Genomic DNA, 24757 nt, shown 5'->3' with positions numbered 1-24757 from the left:
TAATGAACAATTTCAAATAATATTTATTAATAGATTAAGAATTCTTGACTTTTTAAAATTATTATATAATTTAAACTATCATAAAAATATTAGTTTTGTTGAAAGGAAAAAAAAATTAAAATTAAAAATTATAAATAAGTGTGTGTTGTTATTTTATAATTATTATAGTTAACAGGCTATGATTGAGATTAACTTGTGTTATAGATTTATTCTGTGATCGGGTGATCGGTTCATATTTATCAGTATATTGTATGTGATGTTGTATTTTGTAAAAAGGTGCTTTTTTTTGCTATTAAATTATTTGTTCACTGATTTATTTGGTTTTAAAATCGTTTGAAAGTTTTCCGATTTCATAGTGACTAAATAAAAAAAAACTTGTTGATAGCCAACAGTTAATTTAGCAATAACAAGACGTCGACGGATTAAATGTTACTAACTGAAAATGCGATTGCTAGTGATTGATGACAACCGCGTGTGACTAGTGAACTTCGTGGATTGTTTAACAACAGTCAATAACAATGATACATTGTCTATTTTGGTATTTTTGAGCGACCACGATGATTTGGAATTTAAAAAAAAAAAATTCATTACATCAAACTAATCGAGAAAGTTCTCCTATCTGTACGTACCTATCTGTCTTTAATAACAATATAATTTTATAGATTTTTTATTTGTACTATAGCATCGTATAAGTTAATACATTATACACTGTATATTACAATAATTTCATGTGAATCGTTCTTGATGTCAAAGTTTCAATATTATTTACAAATTCTTACTTAAAAATTATTTATAAATGTATTATATATTATACGAGTAATATAGGCACTATGGAAAATATAGCATATGTATAAATATTATATACATATTATATTGATAGGTAAATACACAATAAACATTTATCTGGTTGGCATATCACTCGATCACAGGGCGCGCCATAGATTGTGGAAAGTCGATTATGTTATTTATGGATATACATTTTATATTATACGTGCGCCTAGTATCTATATGGGTACAACTAAATAATATTCTTCACGTATCGCGAACACGTATGACGTGTCGGTGTTGTATTAGAGACAGCCGCTACGGTCATAGATCATGTGGATCTAAGACAACGTTTATATTTCCGCCCAAAAATGATATATTATATGTATATGTTAGCATATGTTTGTAGAATTAATTGCGGCATAGATGCTGCTTTCAAATTTCAAATACATATTATTTAAAAAAAAAAAAAAAAAAATTAAGGATATAAGTACAATATATTGGCACAATAGAGACGGGGCATATATATAGGCGGTGTTAAATTATTAGGCAGTCATTTTTTAGTTTCTTGATAATATATATGTAGTATGCACATTGCACATAGAAGAACATTATTAGAAATGAACTTTTTTTTTTTTGCGCGAACACGCCGCAGTGAACGAGCGAGGATACTATGCACACAGCGTGTACGCAATACGCAAGTCCGTCATCAGAGCGGCGCATAATAATATGTCATAATTTTATCACGTAATACGCGTAATCGTGTATCGCGCGTACGCTCGTCCACCGCGGCGGCGAGTTACCCGTTTTCGCGCGCCTCGGCGATTTGTTTTCCGCGCGGGGCCAGCGGCAGCGACGTCACCATCGCAGATCAACTCGTATCTACGGACATTCATCGTCGCCCCGAGTAACCCCGAGATACCGTGTACAGTGTACATATATATGTATGTGTATGTGTGTGTGTGTACACCGCATTGTGTGTAATGCTGTCGCTGCTGGGCTGGACGGTCGGTCGCGTATCGGTCCGGTCCGTTCATTACGCTAATAGATTTCCCGAAGACACATCAAAAGGAATCGAGCGAAATCCATCGTGTAGCGCTCCGCCGCCGCGCCGCACGGGGGGTGTCTGCCGCCGCCTCCGTCCTCTCACGCACACACGCGCGCGCACGCACAAAAACGAGGGGGTTGAGCTTGATTAATGGGACCGGTACGCTCGCGCGCTGCCCACCCCTAGTGCACTGAATGTGTACGACGTGCACGCGCGGACACGCGCCCCCTTTGTATAAATCATCCGGGACGCGTTCGCGCTCGCCAGTCGACGGACGTGCCGTAAATTATACTCGTGTGTGTGTGTGTGTGTGTGTGTGTGAGAGCGCGCGAAGAATATTACGTATATTATACATCGACGGTGGCGATTTATCGGGGCGGGCGCAGATGCATCGCCGCTGCTGCTGCCGCCGCGGTAAACGACGGTCCGACATACGCGACGCGAGCGGTGACTGTAACGCTCGATAATATTACACCGCTGCGGGGTGTGTTTCGTGCAGACCGTGCAGTTTGCCCCCCATCGATAACTTTTTCTGTTGGTTTAGACATTTTCTGAACGGCGGTGTTTTTGTCGGTCGTCGGACTCGCACGTTAATATTATTCGGTGGACTTTGTCCCATACCTTCTCGTATTTATTGTAATAACAACAACAACAATAATAATAATAATAATAATATTTTAAGCTGGAATAGTAAAATACAAACAATAACGATGTGCCCGTTTTAGAGTTAATTAGCTTATAATATACACGTATATTAATATATTATATTATACGTTCTAAAATCCGTCGAGAGATTTATTAACCTAACGCGATCGCGTTAAATGTTCGGGAAACGATCTGGAAAATTACCTAGTCTTTATTTTGTATACGACGTTTTTAAAAATTCTCGAATACGTATATAATTTCAAATATAATATGTTTATATACTCGCACAATATCACATTGACATACCCAAGGTAACAAAGATTATAATAAAATTATATTATACAGTTTTCGGTCACTTGTTATATTGTTAAACACGATAGACTAACTCGCCGATCTGATAAAGATTAAAGACGAATTATTGATCATTAAGATAAAGTAAACAAGTCTTATCGCAAAACCACGTTTCTGAATCGAACGAAAAATATTTCTTTTTGATTTCGTGATGTACCCAATCATTTTTTTTATAAACAATTAAAATTTATATTTTAAGTTCAAAACTAGTTTTGGTTTCAAATTGTGTTTATATTTCTCGAAAAATATTATCATATTATTACTTATAAAATTTAATCTGATGTATACTTTTATACAGTTATATGTAACATAAAAAAAAAAGTCATTTCATAATAATTTTACGATGAATTGATTATTATATTTATATTTGTTATTACATTCAAATGAACAAATAAATAATTATATTATTATTCAATTATACACGCGACATACCTAGGAGTAATATGTACATATATTGTGATGACTTTATTGCTTCCGTACGTTTTACATATATTTTGTATTCAATTATGCTTTTTTTAATTGTCTTACTGATTGTTGGCTTACGAATTCGTAATCCAGAGATAAACAGCGTGTATTTCCAAGTTTCAAGAGATAGGCATTGTAAAATTTCTATCGTATTATTGTAAATGTCAAGAATACATGATGAAGCTATTAATTTTGTATGTACAATTTTTAAAAGTATAGTCATTAATTTGTTCAAATTTGCTCTAAAAGTGTTTATTTAACTACGAAGCCTACAAGTTTGATTAATATATATTTTAATAACTTAAATAGATAGGTGAATTTTGTTTACTATAAATATTTCTGTATTGTCTAGTGTATAACTATAAATCATAGTAATTTATCAATGATGGTTTCTGTTCTACAGGTCAATTAGTAATTAAAAATAAAAACATTAAATCGTGATATATATATATATATATATATATATATATTATATATACTGAAAGATAAACGTGCTGTATCCGAACAATGTGTAGAATAATATGACCTTCACCGGACATATTATATTATCCTTATAACAGGCAACAGCTATAACATTGTATAGTTGTACGCTAGAACCGAACTTTCACCCCTGTATTCTGTAGTAATACTTACTGTATACGTTCATTTAAAATAAGTATGCCGTTCACGGGGGTGTCAAGTAATGTTTCGAATTTTTCAAATATCAAAGACACCCTTGTAGTGCCATGTTGTTACACTTCGCCGCCGCGGTGTACTTGAAAAAAGACGCGATCATATAGTGTGACATTCTGTTGCGTACAAATACACATTCATATAAATATATATATATATAAGAATATTGCATTTACTTAATATTGTTCATCGTATGCATTGTGCGCCTGAATGCAATTCCGCAACCGTTCCAAAATCATTTGTAACTTTTGACGTATCTACCAAGCGTCACTTTACAAACTATGCGAATAAAAAGGTTTTTGTTTCGGGTGATTTCAAACGAAAGTCATTTATTTATCACAACAGTATTCACTCTTCATTTTAATATTACAACAAAGACTGTAAAGGGGCCACAGTATTATGATTTGATGATTTGTCACGAAGCCGCGTTCAAATACACGTATAATAACAATCGAACTATGTGCAAGAATTGAGTTATTGTCGAGTTGATTTGTATTTATGTATAAATGTACTGTATACCTCCTGTATAATGTTATTATTTTTCTAAAATAGGGTTAACAATTATACCATGTTAGTAAGTAATAAGTGGTAATCATGCACTCTTATAGTGAATATTGAAATCTTTATTTTCTGCGGTGTCTTCAGTTTACATGGATTATGCGTAAGATTGGTAAAAAAGCTATACGGACATATTTAAAAATGTTAAATTGATCGCATTTATAAAGTAGAAAAGATACTTCAGCGCATCATATTTAAATTGTATCTTCGAGATTTTATAATTCAAAGATGAGGTAGAACCATTATAGTCGATTATTGTATAGATTAATGCCGTAATAGGCGTATGAGTGGTGTTACTAAGCACTAGCTGTCACAGTGGCTATTTAATTCAAAGCCATTTTTTATCAAGTACTTTGACAAAGATGACAAACTATTGGAGATTCATTAAATTGACGACAGCCACGTTGATAAATAGTTTTTATGTTATTCATTTTCGAGTTTGGTTATAAATTATAACTTATAATATACCTATCATAATTAATTAATTAATATTTCGATTTACAATCTGTCAATATGTTATCATATATTTACATGTCTGGTGTTTGGTTCTATTGAATTTTCATAAAGAAAAGTTGTAAATTACGAATCAAAACTGTTAGGCATAGACATGTCTCTTGGGATGTGAACTGTATATTATATGAGGTATATAATATGATGTAGTGAAGAGTAATTGTTATATTTAATTTATACCATACAGAATTGTATAAAATATTAGACAGTGAAATACTGAAGTCTGAAATGCAATAATATATCGTATCGATGGTTATTAAAAGGCCTTAAGGGCAGTTTAATAAGTATATACAAAACATAAATAACGATCAATTGTAATGTATTGGTAATATTTTATAAGTGGACAATCGTGTTATTAGAAAATTTATGTTATAACTGTGTAACTTGTTCTCTTTTTATATTGAATATACACGTTTCGTTAATGTTTTGATTCTCAAAGTATAATATATAATATGAATTCTAATAAAGTTGTTATAATTGAAGGTCATTATGTTACTTGTAACCCACGAACTTATATATGTGCATCAATATTTATTTGTATTTATACAATAAATTATTAGCTAAGTATTTTATTGAAATAAGTATTGATAATAATTTAATAATTTAAAATAAAAAATTATCATTGATATTTACAGCTCTATAATGTTATTTTATTTTTTTTTGCTCCCGATGGTTTCAATTTTTCAACCATGTAGGTTATCTTTATTTCTTTTTATAAAGTATTAAAAAAACAAAATTAAATGTATTTACTGATTTTATATGATATTAAATGTTAAACAATTTACTAGTTCACATGTTGATTTTCTGAGGTATTTTTTTGAATAATTCGCAATGTAAATAAATGATTCTTTAATCCGATTTACTATCTAATATACAAATTGGTTATATCAGAATATTCATATTAATTCGAAGTGTAGTTTTTATTTGATGTCAATTTAATACACCTATAATATGTGTATATGTATACATGAATAGGTACCTCGTGGTATAAAATGTTATCATCGCGAGAAAAAATGCAAGTGTTAAAAATAAGTAATAATATGTGGTATTTACGGTATAAAACTTTTCGTGAAATATAAATTAAAAATTATAACTTATTACGTTATAGAAGATATATATATATATATATATATAATATATGCATTACATTTTCCATAATGAATTATAAGCAGTCTCATAAGAATATTTATGATATTTTTATTATATATATGTAGAATAGGTGGTCTATTTTCTTTTTAATAATAAAAAAATATATATAATAATAAATATAATGTTTTTCTCAGAAACGTCTCTGCGTGCGCTGTATATTATCCATTTTGATCCTTTGAGCGTACTTACCGCAAACAAAACCGGCTTTTGTTTGAGCAAAATGTTTGTTGAACGATTTATAGCGCAATCCGTTATGTAGAAATGTATAAAAAATAAAGAAAAATGTACAATAGAACGGAAGCTTTTTTTTGTTTAGTAATCTGACCGGAAATGTCCAAATGTCAGTATATATACCGGTATACGCCGGTATACCACTTGTCAATCGAACATCAAACGGATATTTTGTAAAGCATTTCTAGTTGAAAACAGATTTGAATGTATATATTTTTTAATTTCTTGATGTCATTAACTGTATGTTTGATACATGGATACTTCTTTAACTCTTTTGTCAGGTAAATTAACAGTAAAATATACTCTGAATCTATAAAAAAAACCATAATATATTTTTTTGTTATATTATGATATTTATATTGAAAATACTTTGTCGGCTAACTGAATACGAATTTCTAAAACCTCTATACTTCTTATTTATAGTAAATACTTTTTATATGATGCATGACAGACGTGTCAGTAAACAAAAAAAAAATAAAAAAAAAATAGTGCTTAATGCTTACCTCGTATACCTACTTATAACATAAAATTTGTTTAAAAATCATAATGCTCAGTTGATCGTCAAACTCAAGACGACGAACATGTATCGTATACAACTTGTTAGGTATATTACATTATAATATAATATCATAATATAGATAAATGATAATAATAGTTTCGTATATATTATATGTATAAATATGAATATTTACTTATTTGTCCTTTATTAAGTCAACAACTATAGGACCGTTTTCAGTAAAAGCATTAATTTTAGAATATATTATTATTTAATATTTTAGAATATTCTAGAATCAATGTTAAAAGTTATATCAATAATTCTTTGAGATTCGGGAAGCGTTTGTTGTATCGTTTTTCAACACACACACACACACACACATATATATATATATATATAGATTGCTATAAGGGTGGCTTACACATGAGTTTTATATCAATTCATGAAAATCTAATATCTTTCTTATTTTTAAATAGGGTTATGATTGCATGGTTATAAATAATAAAATAATAATTATACTATATATATAATGAATGCGCGCAGAGTATAACCAATAATAATAATAATAATAATAATAATAATGATAACAATCATTATGTAAAAAATTATAATTTATATATACATTTCAAGTTAAGGATTCATGCAATACCCGATTTACCACACGATTAAACATGTAATATGCGATTTATCATATAGTTTAAAATGTTACACATTAAATAAACGATTATGGTCAATTTAAAAAATGAAAATGTTGAAGAATCGTCAAATGTTGTACTTGGTCATTTTATTGAAGTCTGATACAAATAAATATACAAATCTTATTTTTATTGATTTCACATATAATATTCGTTAAGTGTACTGTTAGATTTAAAGAATTGGCTGAATTGCTTTGTTTTAAAAATTAAAATTAATATTATATTTATACTATACCTATTTTATGAAAAAAGTCTTTAAATATTATACTATTTTGTTTTTATAAACGCTTAATGATTTATTTCTGAACGATTTAATCATAATTTGTATTTGTTCTATTTTTATGTAATAACTGTTTTATACAGTTTTGTGAAGTATAGTATTTTGTATGGTAGATCACAATTTAATTGTTGCGCATGTTTGTCGCACAGTAGATCGCATATAGCTTGAATGTCTTGATTTAAACTAAATACAATACAATTACAATAATTGATACAAAATCCATTTTTATGCTCAACATGTAATATCCTATGACGATCAAACACATTTTAACGGAATGCGGAAGGTATCAACGACAACGTCTAAAGTACAATCTAATACACCATATAGTTAAAACTTTAAACAATGCAGGTATCATTAATGTTCTCAGATTTCTCAGGGATACAGAACTTTGCACTAAAATTTAGAAAAGAATCCACATAAAATATGTATTATAAATGTATAATATTGTACTTATCTATAATGTATTATAAAATATCTTATGTTTTTCTTATGTATCTCAATATAGTTATATCTTTATAAGACACAACCAAGTGTAATAATTTATATCCAAATGTAATAATTACGTTAAATTTCTTGTAGCCAATGGTCCTAGTTACCGAGACAGTTATTACCGATAAAATAAAATAATTGATATCAAACAGTCAATTATTGTATGTTCGTTACTAAATATATATACTAATTTTCGTTAACTAAATACATATTGAAATCTAGAGCGATGGCATTGCCGGGTCAGCTATAGTGTTACGTGTATTTGTAACAATTAATTAGATGATATATCGTATGGAAACGATAGAAAAAAAAAAATCTTCTCCATCGAAAGCTCAAACGTTTTAACGGTAATTAATTACGTTGTCCGGTTACTCGCATCATTTCCGGGAGGCTTTCTAACCCGCTGACGCCGTACAACCGTGTGTACGGTGGTCCGCGCTCAAGGGGTTTTAACTGTGTGCGTTACTATCATACAACACGTTGTTTGTTTTCGATGCGCACGAAGAGCCGCGCCGAGTACGCTTCTTGTCTTTCGCTTCGCTATAATATCGCGTGTACACATCGTATTTACGGCCGCGCGGTCCCGGGAGCCCGTCCCGTCTCGTCCCGTCCCGTCGTCGCCGCCGCTCAGTATACACGCTGACGATCATATTATAATACATACACACACACACACACACACACACACACACACACACATATATATGTATATATGCATACGGTCTCGGGAGCCCGCCGGCGTTTTATGATTACAGCTCGCGCGCGCGCCCGGTGAAATATAGTTAGTTATACACGGTCGAACGGATGCAAATGAAATATTAACTCCCCTCGCCTTATACCGATGTTCTGCTGCCGCCACTGCCGTTGCACGGCCCCGCACTCCAGTTACTATACACAGGACTACCACCATCCACCACCGCAACCGACGTCGCCGCCGCCACCGCCGCCACCCACCACCCGCCGCCCATCGCTTCTGCTATCACTACACCGCGCAGTCGACGGTATATTAAGTCGTTATAATACTTCCCGCCGTCTCAACCCTTCGCGCCCGCCCGCCCCGTCGTCCCGTCGACCCACCGCACCGCCCACCCGGAAACGGGCTTTCGTTGCATGTACGTATACACAATAATATACGTACGTTCACGATATTTTATAATATTTATATAATTGCCCTCGGGTCCTCCTCGGTGTACACGAGCACAGCATCAGCAGACGCGCACACTCCGCGAGTGTACACTCCAAAATACGCATATAACGTGATGTAATATTGCTTATAACAGATGCACACGTAGGACGCCATGTACGGCATTTGCCGCCCCGCTTTTTAACCGCCGACCGCGCCGCGAAGGACGCAAAAGGCTCAGCGGCGATTCGAATATATAGACTCAATGCCGGATAACAATATAATATAGCAATTCACAGACTCGCATTACTTGTGCGTGGAGGACGATCGGCGTGATGACTCGTGCCGCCGACTGCAGCAGGGTGGAACTCGTCGTACGAGGATCGAGTAGACGTTTAACGAATTTGGGGTGTCCTCGGACCGTTTCGTTACCGCACTGCTGCAGCTTATATATTCACGATAAGATACGACGAGTTACGGCGTGTATTTCGTTAATCGAACTGACACGATCGCGATTCTCGGTACGTGCGCCTATGCGCGCGTCCAGGAGCGTACATTGTGCAGGGGTGCAACGTTTCGTTTCGAGATCGTGCTCAACGCAGCAAAAAATATGTTTTGTGCCGATCGAATAAGTTATCGTTTGTCAGACATATGTCGTATAAGACTAGAATACGATGCATAATTAAAATTAAGATTGTAGTGAGAGCGTATTACAATACGCATTTTTATCGTTAACGTATAGTTGGAACCTTTCATCATTTTCCAGGGACTTTGGTGCCGCTACTGTGGCCCCCGAGGTTCTTGGGAGAGAGTTTCGTATAATCAGTATAATTTACTTACGTATCAGAGGCGTGCTCACGAGATGAGCGCATCATATCCTCACCGTCTTAGGATTATTATTCTATTAATTATATTTACCATTTATTGTTAATGAAATGTATATAAATATAAAAATTTACGTTTTCAATATTTTATTTTGTACGCTTATGTTTTTAATTTTTCATATAAATGAAGTTGTTTTTTTTTTTTTTGAATAACGTAGTCTGAGAGTAGTTTAAAATCCTTATTTTTACTCTTTTAAAAAAAGCCGAGCACGCAATTGCTGCATATTTTAATATTATGTCTAATATCGCGAATAAAACGGCGTAACTGTTTTAAGCACGCCAAACACGTCGTATAAATAATGATATCATGATAATAATAATTAATAGAAATAAATTTATTTTATGTGTTCAATAATCCAATAATGATTCAACAACGCAATATTGTATTCAATAATAATCGAACGCTTTTTTATGTTATGTTTATTGTAGGCATTTCAAAGAGTCGCCGTCGTACGCACAACAGGTGCCGTGGACGCCGCCGGAACCGTCTGGCGGCGGTGTAGGAGTCGGAGGCGTCGATGTCTCCGTAGGTGAAATGGGGACGATGGTAGGCGGCAACGGCGGATCGATGAGCATGATGGGAGACCCGTTGCTCTTATCGCCGTCGTCGTCGCCTTTGCCTCCGACGTTGCCTACGGATCCGCCGCCAAAATGTAACAACGTGACCGGCCTTTCTGCCGGCCAGGCCAAGTTGTGCCTGCTCTACGAGGAACATTTGGCCTCCATCCGGTACGGCGTACAAGCGGGACTCGCCGAATGTCGAGCGCAGTTCCTGCATCGGCGATGGAACTGTTCCATGACCGCCGAGAACGTCGGTGCGCCGTTCCTCGGACCCGATTTGCAAACAAGTACGTACCTATAACTATACGACATGTAAACAAAGGACTATACGTAATCTGACTTCGCTTTCGGATGCATATTCGAACTAGCGCAGGTCTACGACGTGAGAAAGTAGGCAAAATCCACCGTGTCTATAATATTGATGAATTGATGCTGTAAATTTACCTACAGGAATCACACTTAAACGGATGGGTTGCGTAAACTTAATTATTAAAAATGGATCAAACTTATAAAACTTTTTGGCATTATTAACGCATTTGCGATTTTTGATAGCATTAAAATTCCTTTTAATTACGCGGGGTAGTTAGGAATTTGCTTGGGTCTAGTTTATTAAATGTAGATTTCTTAAAATTAAAATAAGTCAATGAATATTTTTTCTGTAATAGTTTAAGGACAAAGAAGATAAGTTATTTGGCAGGTGATATTGCATTTAGGGAGGCTGAAGTTCATAAGTATTGGATTACTATTAACTTTTTTATAATGGAATTGAGTAAAGAAATTTCATAACGCCATCGTAATGATACGATGATATTAACCATTGTCGTCTTCATCCCTCCATCCAAGGTCTAAATTTCAGGTGTAAAAGAAATGTGTGGTTATTAGGCTGATCTACTGTGTGTGTGCTTAATAGTCATGGAGAATCGCGAATAGTCGATAGTTATGGTCGATTCTTGAACGGGGCAGTCAGAGACGAGAATTAAAAGTCAGTCCTATAAATATTTATATATTTCAAATTAATAGTCAAGTATTAGATTAAAAATAAATAATAAATAAAGTTTAATAAGAATAGTTGAATTAGACTTTATTATCTTTGTTAAATAAAACGTACTACACAGCGCTCAAAAGAAGAGATGTTACAATACATAATTTGTATAATTTGAATTATACTGAAAATCAAGTTTTGATGTCTTATTGTCTTCAATTATTTAAGTATCTTTAGATAAAAATTTTAATTCAATTACCATTTTTGTTTGGTATAGTAAATATATACATTTCAAAATAACGCAGCTTTATAAGACAAAAAAAATCGTTAACATATAAGTAACTTATTATTCAGTTTCCTTAAAATAAAATTCGAAGTTTTATAATTTATTAACAAGGTTTAAGTGTACCAAAAATATTTATTAATATTATTAAGTATTAACGCAAACGCAAATATTTTTATTTTATAATCGAGTGATAATTTTTAATATATTTATTTTATGATAGGGGCAAAAGTGCCTCATATTTCATGCTAGAATGGATGTCCATTTTACAGGTGACAAATGTCCCCCCTCCCAAGTTTAGTCATATTCATTTTGACTGAATAAGAATAGAAGTCGAGAAGGGTTTTGCCCTTGTTTTTATTTATCATATTTTATGCACAGACACGTAATCTAGAAAAAGTGTGTGTGGGTGGTTTATTCACAATAGAGTCATGAAAGGGGTAAATTCGAATTTCGTGATTTATAGAAAAACTGAGTGAAATTTAGTAATGTTTGTATCTTAGTTATTCAAATTATAATTTTACTTCTCCTATAATAATGTCTAAAAATATCTTTAAATCTCAAAACTCTACGCATTATAAACAATTTAATGATCGCGTGTAATTATAAAGACTGTCCCTGTAATGTTGGATTAAACTAAAGCATTACAATTTTATTTATAAGACTTAATTTTGATCAATATTTTTCTCGTGTTTAACTTTCCGTAGTTATAAACTAGTTATAGTTTAGTATGTGGTTAAGATAGTGATCTAAAAGCTTTGGAGATATAAAACTAAAGATAAAACTTCCTGCTGTATCGAATTCAAACGACGAGATAGTCATAAAATAACAAAATAAAGTAGTTTATCGTATACATATTTTATTACAAAATTAATACTTCAAGAATATTCATATATTTATTTATCTATTTTAATGTATTCATATTATACTGAGTATACAACTATAAAAAGGTTTATTACAAACAATTAATATAGAACTACCCAGTATATCCGTATAATATTATTTGGGTTGTTGGGTTGATATCTCTTAGATTCTGAATATTTTGACGTTCTAAATTTACGATGAAAAATAATTAAAAAATCTCTGAAACGTCACATGGGCCAACCTCCTATATACCTCGTGTATGAACCACGAAATTGATTAAATATACGATTTGAATATTAAACAACTTTTTTTTTTAATCATTAATGAATAAAATATAAATATATTAATTTTACCGATTAAAATGTATATTATGTAATATATGGACACACAGTTTTTTTTTAATTAACCAATTTATAACATGTCAATAATTTATATTATAGTTAGTACCTAATTTATTTAATGTTTTATAGTTCCTACTTATCTATGATTAGTAAGTATATAATGTAATCGACGTTGAACATAGTAGGTACCTTAGTATGTAGGTAATATGCTGTAAAATGTTGTAAACATTGTTAAAATTAGAAAAATGTGACGTATACATACTATTGATTAATCTCAATTTTAATATATTTTATAATCAAAGTTGGTTTCTTAATTTAAATTAAAAATTTTCTTTTTACCTTATCTAGTTTCGTGTTGCAATTGCTGTGCTATTAAATACATATTTTTTTAAATAAAAGTAAAAAAAAAACCATTTATTATCTCTGGGTGTGTAAATATAACATTAGTAATCAAATTCAAAATATCTAAAGGTATCTTAAGATATAAAACTATTATACATTTTATAAAATAAATTAGTACACCTATAAATGTATTTATTTAATTTACTGCTTAAAGACTGCAGTTGTAGCTGATGGTGAAGTATTACCTATTATGTTTATACCATCTAAATTATATAAATTAATTATTTTGATTTTAATTTAGTTGTGTGTATTTTTAATTCAACGCGCTGAAAGGGATTGAGTTTAATATTTTGTGTTTATGTCGGTTACAGGCAGCCGCGAGGCAGCATTTGTACAAGCGATCAAAGCAGCTGGCGTTGCGCATGCCATGGCCCGTGCCTGCAGAGATGGTCGTTTAAACACGTGCAGTTGCTCGAGATCGGGAAGACCAAAGGATTTGAGAAGAGATTGGGTTTGGGGAGGTTGTGGAGATAACATGGAGTACGGATACAAGTGAGTGTGTTTTTGATATCTTTAAAAATGGTTTTTTATTACAGATATAAAAATGAATACCCTTATTTTAATTAATAGGCTCGATAGGTCTTAAAACTTTAAAATTAGACTAGTAAAATTAATGAAATTTATGTTTAAACATATTTTTTTATTCAAAGTATTCCTTACAAAACGTGTTCATAGAAATCGTTCCAATGGCTATGGATTGTATACGATTTTATATTATTGTATTCAATATTATTTGTAACTAGCTTAGTGGTTATGCTGAAGTCGAGATCAACTATAAAAACTTCAAATTTGTAACTATTAATACATGTTTGAGATTATAGCGATTAAACCGTTAAAAAATATAACACATCTTTACAACAAAGAAACATCGTTTGCTCAGATTTTATTTAACTTTTGTGCTTTAACATTAATAAAAATAATGTATAATATAATATTATAATTATATTATGATAATATTGATAACCAAGAAAAATTATTTGAACTTTAATATTAGCAAAATTGCTTGAACTCATGTTTGTGTATACATATCTTACATAAACCGATTGGCTTCGAGTGAATCGTATAGGTACAGTAAATATTGACTAAAACGGAAAATAAAAACAATGCAATCAATCAGATCAATCAGGCACATTTTTAAATGACAGATTGGCAGCTTATATGAAAGTCATTACAATTCCAAGCTCTTAGACCACCATGAGATGACAGTTGTAAACTCCCGTACTCGTATATAATATAATATGTACATGTATAAAGTTAGTTATGCCATTGTTGTTCCTTATATAGTTGTTTGAAATGTTCAGTGACGTGGAATTTCTTCTTACATTTAAAAAAAATGTACGATTCTTATCGAATTTGTGTAATGATTAAAAAATTATTTTACCTATGATGGTTGCATAGGTAAAATAAATATCAAGTATATTAATCTCAAAATATAATAATAACCCATCAACCATCGATTTCTCACTTTTATATTATAATTTATAAACATTAAACCTAACTTATAATGATTGTGATATTCATATTAAAATTGTTATTGTATAAAAGTACCTATTTAATATTAACGTTTACTTGCAACTTGGAAGCATTTATAGTAAATGATACTTGGTTTTGACTTAACAGATGTATTCAATCGGTAATGTATGTATAACGTGTATAATTATATGAAACTCTATATAATCAAAGTTATAAATGCTATGATAGTAAATTAATAAATATGATCAGTAAATGCATTATTATAGTTTTACCACTAATTATATTTTAAATTGATAAAACATGACATGCAAAAATTATTACTTAAAAATAATAAATAAATTAATAAAATTTCTAATGTTGTGAAACAGTTGTTCACATAATTTATTATATTACCTGAAAAATTTAAAATTGTGTATAGGTAAGCATTAACAAATTAAAAGTAAATAATGATGTAAAATGTCAATGCCTTGTAATTTATTACTTTTATTATAATGAAAATCACGTATTTATATATTCAGAAGTTATAACACTTACCTTCCTACATACTTATTATAAATTTATTTTGTTATGTTTGTAAAAAGAAAAGAAAAAAAAAAATCGTTCGATTAACCGAAAAATTGTTATCCATGAAAATGTGTAAAGCGATAACGCAGACAGGAGGTCGTAAAAAACATTTTTCAACGTAGGTAAGAAACACTTTATAGTTGTGTTTATTCACTGTTCCCGTTTTTGGAAGAATAAATAACTGCTTACCAAGTAAATATTTCCGAACAGATAGCCGAAAAAACTACTTTACGCGACGCGCAAAAATATTTTTTGCCTGTCACGCGAAACTGGTTTGAGTTGTGTGAGAAGTGCAATAAAATGTATTAAAAATAGAAAATAATAAAACCTGCAGCTTGTACTCGTTCACCAGTTGCGCATTATTTATTCGAATTTAATACATATTATATTTTATAATATGGATATTACAAAACAATAAATAGTATATTTATGAATTAAGTAGTAGAAAAAATATGCAACCACGACTACTACGTGTATACCATTAATATCAGACGATGGTACTCGTTGGTGGTGTTCTCAGTCAGTTGACTTCTGTAAGATATATGTAGTTACGATTGTATTAAAATACAAAATTAATATATAAAATATTGATGGAAGTATATATAATAGGTATAAATTATGTGTTGTGCTAACTCACTATAGTATTTATTTGTATGAGGGGAGATAAAATTTATGAATATTGGGGAATTTTCTTTTGTGCTATTTTTTTTTTTTAAAGATTACCGTTCTTTTTCATTCTTTTAAAAACCTGAATCAAATAAATAACGTAAAAATCTCTTGTATACTGAATTTTTATTTATAAAAATTAATCCATTTTAATATAAAATATCAATTTTGGAATCTAAATAATAGTTAAATATTATAATATTTTAAAATATTATGTAATAAAATTGTATATTAAATTTATAATAAGTAAAATAAATAAAAGAATATCAAGTATAGATATTATGTATGAATTCATATACCTTTGAGCGGTTTTGTTTAATTAATCATAAAACATTATTGAAGCGTATAAAAGTGTAAAAGTTTATTATTATTATATTATATAATAATTTCTATTTGGTATCTATAATGTCACTTTTATTACAAATAATTATGTTTAAACAAAATTGGAAAAAGTTTATTACCTATTTAAAATAGACAATTATATACCTAATACCTATACATAGAAAAAGTAATCTTAGTTCATAATTTCCTTTATTACTTAGTAATACTATATATTATAAATATGCAAAAAAATGTATTATAAAATAGTATAAAAATGGATTAATTTCTTACTAAAGTTTTTAGATCTTGAGTGTAACAATCCTCCTTCGCAGTCGGTAATCCAAGAAAAAAAAGATACTTGAAGTTGTTGTAGTCGTAAAAATTATATAAACATTTATAAAATATTCAATTTTTATATTTAAAGCTTGAAAATTATATACAAGAATCCTCATAAGTAGTTCATATTGGACATATTGTAAACAAAACATCTAAAAATACAATACATGAACGTAATTTTTAACAACTTATTTGTTATTCAAAAATATTATTGGTGAGGACTTGAACTTCTTACATACATTTTACATATATACAATAATATTTTTTACTATTTTCTATCGTTATCATTTTTCAAGGTATTTTTTAATTTTTTTGAATGATAGCAATAATGTTTTACATTTTTTTAATTTCATATTCCGAAGCAAAATTTTTTTAAACATTGAAATTCTTAAAAAAATATTCTTTTTTGAAATATAAAATTACCTATTGTCATATATGGAATTATAATGTATAATAATAATTACCCTTTTAAACAAATCCTAACGGTCTAACGTCACAGTCATAACACTCATAACAATCGGATAGATATTCGTAATTCCCGCTTCCCTTCTCAAACCACCACATTCGAGCGGTCTTCGTGCGTGTTCAATGTTCATAAATATAATAATCGTATACACGAGACCTACGGTCGATAGACGATTGCACCAGCATATTTATTAATAATTAATATTATACATATAGATTATTATTGTTACTGCTTTGCGATATACATATATGTATATTAATATATTATACTTATTACCTCTTATAGTTTATACTTACAATATAATATAATATAATGTTATTATTATTATTATTGAGTCGTGGATTTATAGCGGTCTGGAAGCTGTTAAAATAAATATAGGTTCTCTTGGAGCACACATAATATTAAAATTCCTACGGTATGTACCGTGACTGCGAGAGCCCATTGTTTTCATCGCGTATACCTATAATATTATACGCACGACCGATCTATTGCTTCTTAATGGGGACACCGGCTAATGTATAGTAGTTATACGATAACTGGTAGTGGCGGCGGTAACCCTCGTAATTACAATATAATTTTTGGGCGGGTTGTCTAAAACCAATTAAACGGACAGGTCCCATCGCAACCACGGCATTTACACCCATTGGAATTATATTGTATACATGCGTGTAGGTGATTTTTATTCCGGTGGTAATTTTTAATACAATACCTATAATACATACCTGTATCGTTGGTGTTGCGATGTAACGGACTTACAGCGACCTCCTGCTGCAGCAGTTATATTGTATGTACTGCAGGCGAGAAGATGACGTATCAGCTTAATTAGCTTCCGGAATAGCTTATACTAATCAGCTCTTACTGCACAATGATTAACCGGGTGGTATAGATGAACAAAAACATATTATCTCAACTATTTTGAGTAATAATAATAAGTGCTTAAAAAAAAAAAATTTAAAAAACCATTATAAGTAGATACAATCCATTTATTTTTTAGAATAGGTCTCTATAGATTAGAAGTAGGTACAAAATGTTATGATAAATTTTAATTTTTTTTAACCTAATACAAATACGTTGGGAATATGTATTCCCGCGTTGGAATAGAGAACTACATATTTAATATTATGAACGTACCTGATATAAATCCTAAATAAAAAAATATAGTTGTCAATAGGCAATAAGTCATATTATAGCCCTAGCTTGGCCAAGTGTTATATAGATGGGACTTGTAACTTTTACTTAATAATTATAGCTGTATACAAAATATTTGGGTTCATGTCGATTAATTATTATCGACTATCGTCATCCATTATTTCGTATCTATATCGCTCGATGAGAATACTACTTATGAATCCTGCATGAAAACGATTAACAATATTTATTAACCATTTATAATATATTATATGTACGACGGACATACACTTACTCTCTCTCTCTCTCTCTCTCTCACACACACACACACACAAACACACATATTATAAGAAATCTGGTATTCTTGAAAGATCTTTTTTTCTCTATGTACAATACCTACGATAAAATAAAAATTATAGCCTAACAATATATAACATTATGGGAAATTTTAATTTACAACTATGAAGTTTCATTATATAACTATTTTTATTATTATTAAATTACAAATAATTTGTAAGTTACCTATCCTCTGGAATTTAAAAACATGAAATTTTAATATGTTGACAAGTTTTAATTTCTTTCGTGCAATTACTGAGTGCAGTTTTGATTAATTAATTTACTTTTACTTACTATACTATTCTATGAAAGATTTAACTAAACCCATAATTCATAAGAGATTTAAATACGAAAAAATTAAAATAAATTTTGAGTTTAACCATTTAACTTGTAAATTTAAAAATTTTAGATTTTTAAATTATACATCATTTTCAACCATGATGTATTATATGGAGTTTAAAAATTCTAAGATGCTTATAAATAATATTGAATAATTATTTATGACATTGAAACGTTAAACCGGACTTGAAATAATTGGATAAAAAAAAGTGAATTGATATTATTGATTTCTACAAATTAAAATGTTAAGGATGAATATGTTTAATTTAAAAATAGAAAAATATGATACGAGTAGAATATATTTTTAAAAATATTACTTAAGATAAACACATAATTAAAATAATTATGACCACGTCGTATTATTAATATTTTAATACAATTATGCATGGATATTAGTTTATAATTTAAAACAAGAAGCTGGATACTAATGGATGTACTCAGTGATTTTAACGCCAGTGTATCAAGTTCAATACTTTGGTAAATATGTTTACTGATAATATTCGTTGTTTATTGTATTTAGGTTCACTAAAGTGTTTTTGGATGTTAAAGAAAAGGAGAAAAGGTGGAAAAAGGGCTCTCCAGAACAAGGTCGAAACTTGATGAACCTGCACAACAATGAAGCTGGCAGACGGGTGAGAAAAAATAATTTTGTAATATTATTAGTAATACATCGTATCTGTATACTATCATTAAACAAAGTGGACAGGAATATCGCTCGCGTATATTATTGCATATTTTAATGATTTATTATTTTCTAAGTATACAGCCTTATGTATGGTGGGTAGGGCCCCGTAAAATTGTTACCACACTATTTAGATGCCATACGGTAATTTTCAAAAAGATCCCGCGGTAGCTGGTAGCACGGCAAGCTATTATTACGCGTGTAGTGCATATTATGTCTAATCATTTTTAACCAATTTGTCTTTTTAATATTGGTACTTTCTATACATGTTTACGGACGAAATCTGTGGTCATTGGCTTGTATATACGTATACGGCTGAGGTCATGCATGAAGTAAATTCGAGAAAAAAATAACATAAAATATAATATAATGTTTGTAATCAAAATTTAAAAACGGGTTAGGTTTTCGTGTCATTGAGCACATATTATTATCAAACTATGCTAGTTAATTTTTTTTTAATAGATTATTTTAGTTTGTATTAATATACATAATGTAATTATTTATAAATGTATTCGAGAATATAATTTGATATTATATAAAACACGGGATGTTGGAGCTGTCTTCAGTGTTTCTATGAATGGATTTTCAAATAATTATATTCGCTTAGTTGTACAGCTATATAATATGATGTATATAACATGTGTATACCATAGATTATAATTTGTTTATCTTTGGAAAAAAAACTTAATTCGCAATTTCATGTTTTTAATTAAAATGATATTTCTTTAAGAATGATATTTTTTGTTTGTACATTTTAAGAATGATATTTCTTGTTCGTACATTTTAATAATCTTAGTTCAACAATTTAAAAACAAGATGATGTATCGATACTTCATTTTCATTGGGTTTTTTTTTTCTATTACTTTATAGTTTATTTAATTTATATTCTATCGAAGACAATTTGACAAGCATGTTTATATAATAATTTGTTATTGTGCGTAGGTACATATTATATAGTAAAATAAAACTTATGTTGAATAATATTTAACGTTATAGTGTGTAAAACATAATTTTCATAATAAACTGCAGTTTGACATCATTTAAGTGGCATATGTCTATAGGTATACTTGATACTTATTAGTTATTACTTCCACTTAATAAATACATCCCGTTTGGTTCTAAATTAAATAATACCCTATTTTGTATTAACTAACATTTTTGGATCAACCGTGATGTTTTTTTTTATTATGTGTATTATTAAAATAAAGATTTTATTGAATATTTGAATCTTATAGAAATGTAGACGATTTAATAAAATACTAAAAATAAGCAAATCATCATTTATTCAGTCTTGTAAACAAATTGTATTTTAATATAAAAAGTGAAAATAAGAAAAAAAGTAATAATGTAAACGTTGTGTATATTAAATATTTATTTACAATAAAATATAAGACGGATTATCAAAAATATTAAAATTGAAAATTGAGAACTTAAGGACATTTAGTCCAGATAACCCATTATCCGTATTATCGGTGTTTATTTCCAGCTACTGATTTTTATTTGTCATTAATGTTTGTAATGTCATCTTTGTTGTGTAGGCTGTGCTCAAGAAGTCCAGAGTCACGTGTAAATGCCATGGCGTTTCCGGTTCATGCAGTTTGATTACGTGTTGGCAGCAATTACCGTCTATTCGCGAGTTGGGTGAGTACCTGCTAACCGCTGGCCGGATGAATTTATATCATATTATATTTTGTAATACACTAATTACGCTTCAAATAAAAACAACAAATTGTTACATGACGGAAATTAGGAATTCGGTCGACGACAACACCGATGTTATCGACGGAAACGGGTCCCATGTGTACTTTATAGCTTACAGTTGTAGTATCATTATACCTATAGTAGAAGTGGTTGTAGTAGTAGTAGCGGCAGTATATTAGTAGTAGTAGTAGTAGTAGTAATTAATAATAAAACAGGAAACGCAAAACATCGTCGTTTGCTTCAGATCAAAATTATTATTATTAAGGATCAACACGATGACTGATGATGTATTGATGCCTAATATATAAAATATAAAATATTTGTACGCATCCGTTGTGGGGGCTACACACGAGACTTCCAACAATAATGGAGTCTGAACTGTTTTTCACGTGTTATTTTTGTTCAATTAAATATACATATATACATAGGTTACATACGTGTATAACTTTAATATACCTAATATTTAAATGTATAAAGTGATACGGATAGAGTACCTACGCCTATATAGGATATATTATAGTGTTGCGTTTCGGGAACCTGTTTGGCACCAACTCCACCATCATAATCATCGCCACTTTATAGTATAATATGGTATAATATACGACAATAGTATTATATATAAATATATTATAGTTGTGTATCATACATATATATATATATATATTATTATAATATGGGAAAGTATAATATATTATTCTTAAGTGTATTGGCTAATACTAATTAGTATAATAATATTATTATCATGGTGGGAACAAATATATATCGGCGGCGGCCAGCGTGTGGTGGGCGCGTGTCTTGTAGCGGTACGACGGCGGGTGGAGAGGCGGCAATTAATAAAATCCATTAGGTCGCCAAGTAGACAATTAATCACCAGTATTGTGCGTAGGTACGACATTCCAAGAGACTCATCTCAGTGCTCCCCACCGCCGCGAGACACCCGGCGTATAGTTTGCCGTATTTTCTCCTCTTAACATGTAAATCCGTATATTTATGTGACGTTTTGATTTAAAGGTCTTCCGTCCTTGGACGGCATTGGAGTGGTTTTTATTATTTTTATTATTATTACTATTACTATTCACAAGCTACGAGAATTATTACGCGCGACCCGCCGAATGTCGAATCGACTGCTGTTGCTGCGGGCGGCGGAGATACGAACACAGCATCGGACGACGTACCTATCGGCGATTTCCGATGTTCCATTAGTCTTGACGACGAATTATATTATGTAGTGAGTCATACTTAACCTAACCTAGGCGGGAGATGCGCGGAGGCCGTTCGCAACGAGATAACTTGTGACCGAGACACATATTATATTATACGTAGTACCTACCTATCTTAAATATTGTAAATATAATACATTTTAATATTATATATCATGCGTAATGTCGAAAGTGAATCCGAGTATCGTGCAAATAACCGGTACATCTGGCGTGCCTTACATAGTATTGTGTATTTAAAATTTTATAATATGTGTATTGGGTGTTATATGAACGTACTATAACTGACGACACCGGAAACGATATGATGACGGGGCGGTAGTTATACTTACTAGTCCCTCTAATGTGATTTTTATCAGAACGGGTTCGGCACGTGTTAAATTATTACTGTCAAACGCACCACATAAGAAACGCATATTCATAATAATGATAATTTTATAAATTCTAAATTTCGCCATAAAAACATTTATACCAATTTGTTATTATTGATGCATCTAGAGATGTTTGAGGTGCTAAAATTATATAATTATTACATTAAACTGGAGCTTTGAATTTTCTCCCAAACTCATGTAATCGATATTTTTACGTATTAAATTCGCTCCCCATAGATTTATGCATTGAGTTGGCTCCCTTAACATTTATTTTATAAATCCAATGAACTGCGATGGATTGCGATGAACTGCGAGTACTGCCTTTAATGATATCAGTGAAATCTCTTATATATCTACAGGAAGTTAAATTTTATAAATATGACAATGGTTGTGAACGTTTAAAGCGTTATTGGAGGATTAAAGATTAGATAATTTCAAGCAATTATCCGACACTATATCGCTAAAAAATATTAAAGTCATGTAATTTTTAACTTTTATATTTTGAGAACTAGTTGTTGAAAATTATATTCTAAAACTAAATTTGGATTTGTGGATTTTTTTGTATTTTGGCTTCTTTTTTTTTTGTTGAAGAAATTAGTGTTTCTAAGGTTTAATTTTTTTGAATATTTGACATCGTTTATTATTTGAGGGTCATTTTCTGGCAGATGACCTATTTTGCTAATTGCTTGCGATTTTTACGACTGTAATCTATATTTATGTTCATAATCATGGACAAGGTTAGTTTTTAATTTATTGAGCTTAATTTTTATCTTCGTACAACAGTTAAATGAATTTTATATTAAGATATAATTATTACTGTTATTTAATAAAGGCTAAAGGTAAAAAAAAAAAACAGTGGCAGCATGATTTTTGTTTGGTCATTTAAGACGCAGTGTAATATTTCTAATCAAAAATTTATTTTGGTCTAGTTTCTCATTATGAAATCTTTATCTGTGTTGTAGGATGCAAAAAAAAATGTCTTTTTTCCTCTTTATGAGGTATAATTTTTGTTTATTATATATTATGTTTATACAGATATATATTAGTTATTCGCAATTTAATATAATAATTATTAAATTATAGGCTTTCATAGTGATATGGCTACTATTTAAATTTTAATTTATAATCGATAAAATAATAATACAATAATAAATAAAATAAAACATTAGGAAATAGTTTTTAATATTTTAGAACTTGCTAGCTATGGGTGTTATAATCTTTTTCTTTACTTTCAAGCAACCCCTAGTTACACGAATGATGTATATGTAGTTAATAATATATATATCTAACACGCATATTCCGATGGGGTATAACTCGTATTTATGTATGTGTGAACTATGCATTATGCACGGGCGCCGACAGG

General features: G+C 30.3%; 1 protein-coding gene across 1 annotated transcript in view; it reads left to right on the top strand.

The window, feature by feature from the left end:
• The window catches only part of LOC112604395 (protein Wnt-5b-like), a 62531-nt gene that overhangs the window by 25018 nt on the left and 12756 nt on the right, over positions 1 to 24757 (top strand). Inside the window, exons 2-5 of the mRNA XM_025353423.1 lie at positions 10791 to 11209; positions 14106 to 14286; positions 19944 to 20055; positions 21644 to 21746. Coding sequence (XP_025209208.1) covers positions 10791 to 11209; positions 14106 to 14286; positions 19944 to 20055; positions 21644 to 21746 — 815 coding nt within the window. The remainder of the gene's footprint in view (positions 1 to 10790; positions 11210 to 14105; positions 14287 to 19943; positions 20056 to 21643; positions 21747 to 24757) is intronic.

This window comes from Melanaphis sacchari, unplaced genomic scaffold, assembly GCF_002803265.2.
Source record: "Melanaphis sacchari strain LSU unplaced genomic scaffold, SCAv2.0 Contig11_pilon_pilon, whole genome shotgun sequence".
Classification (NCBI taxonomy): domain Eukaryota; kingdom Metazoa; phylum Arthropoda; class Insecta; order Hemiptera; family Aphididae; genus Melanaphis; species Melanaphis sacchari.
This window is presented reverse-complemented; position numbering and strand designations above follow the sequence as displayed.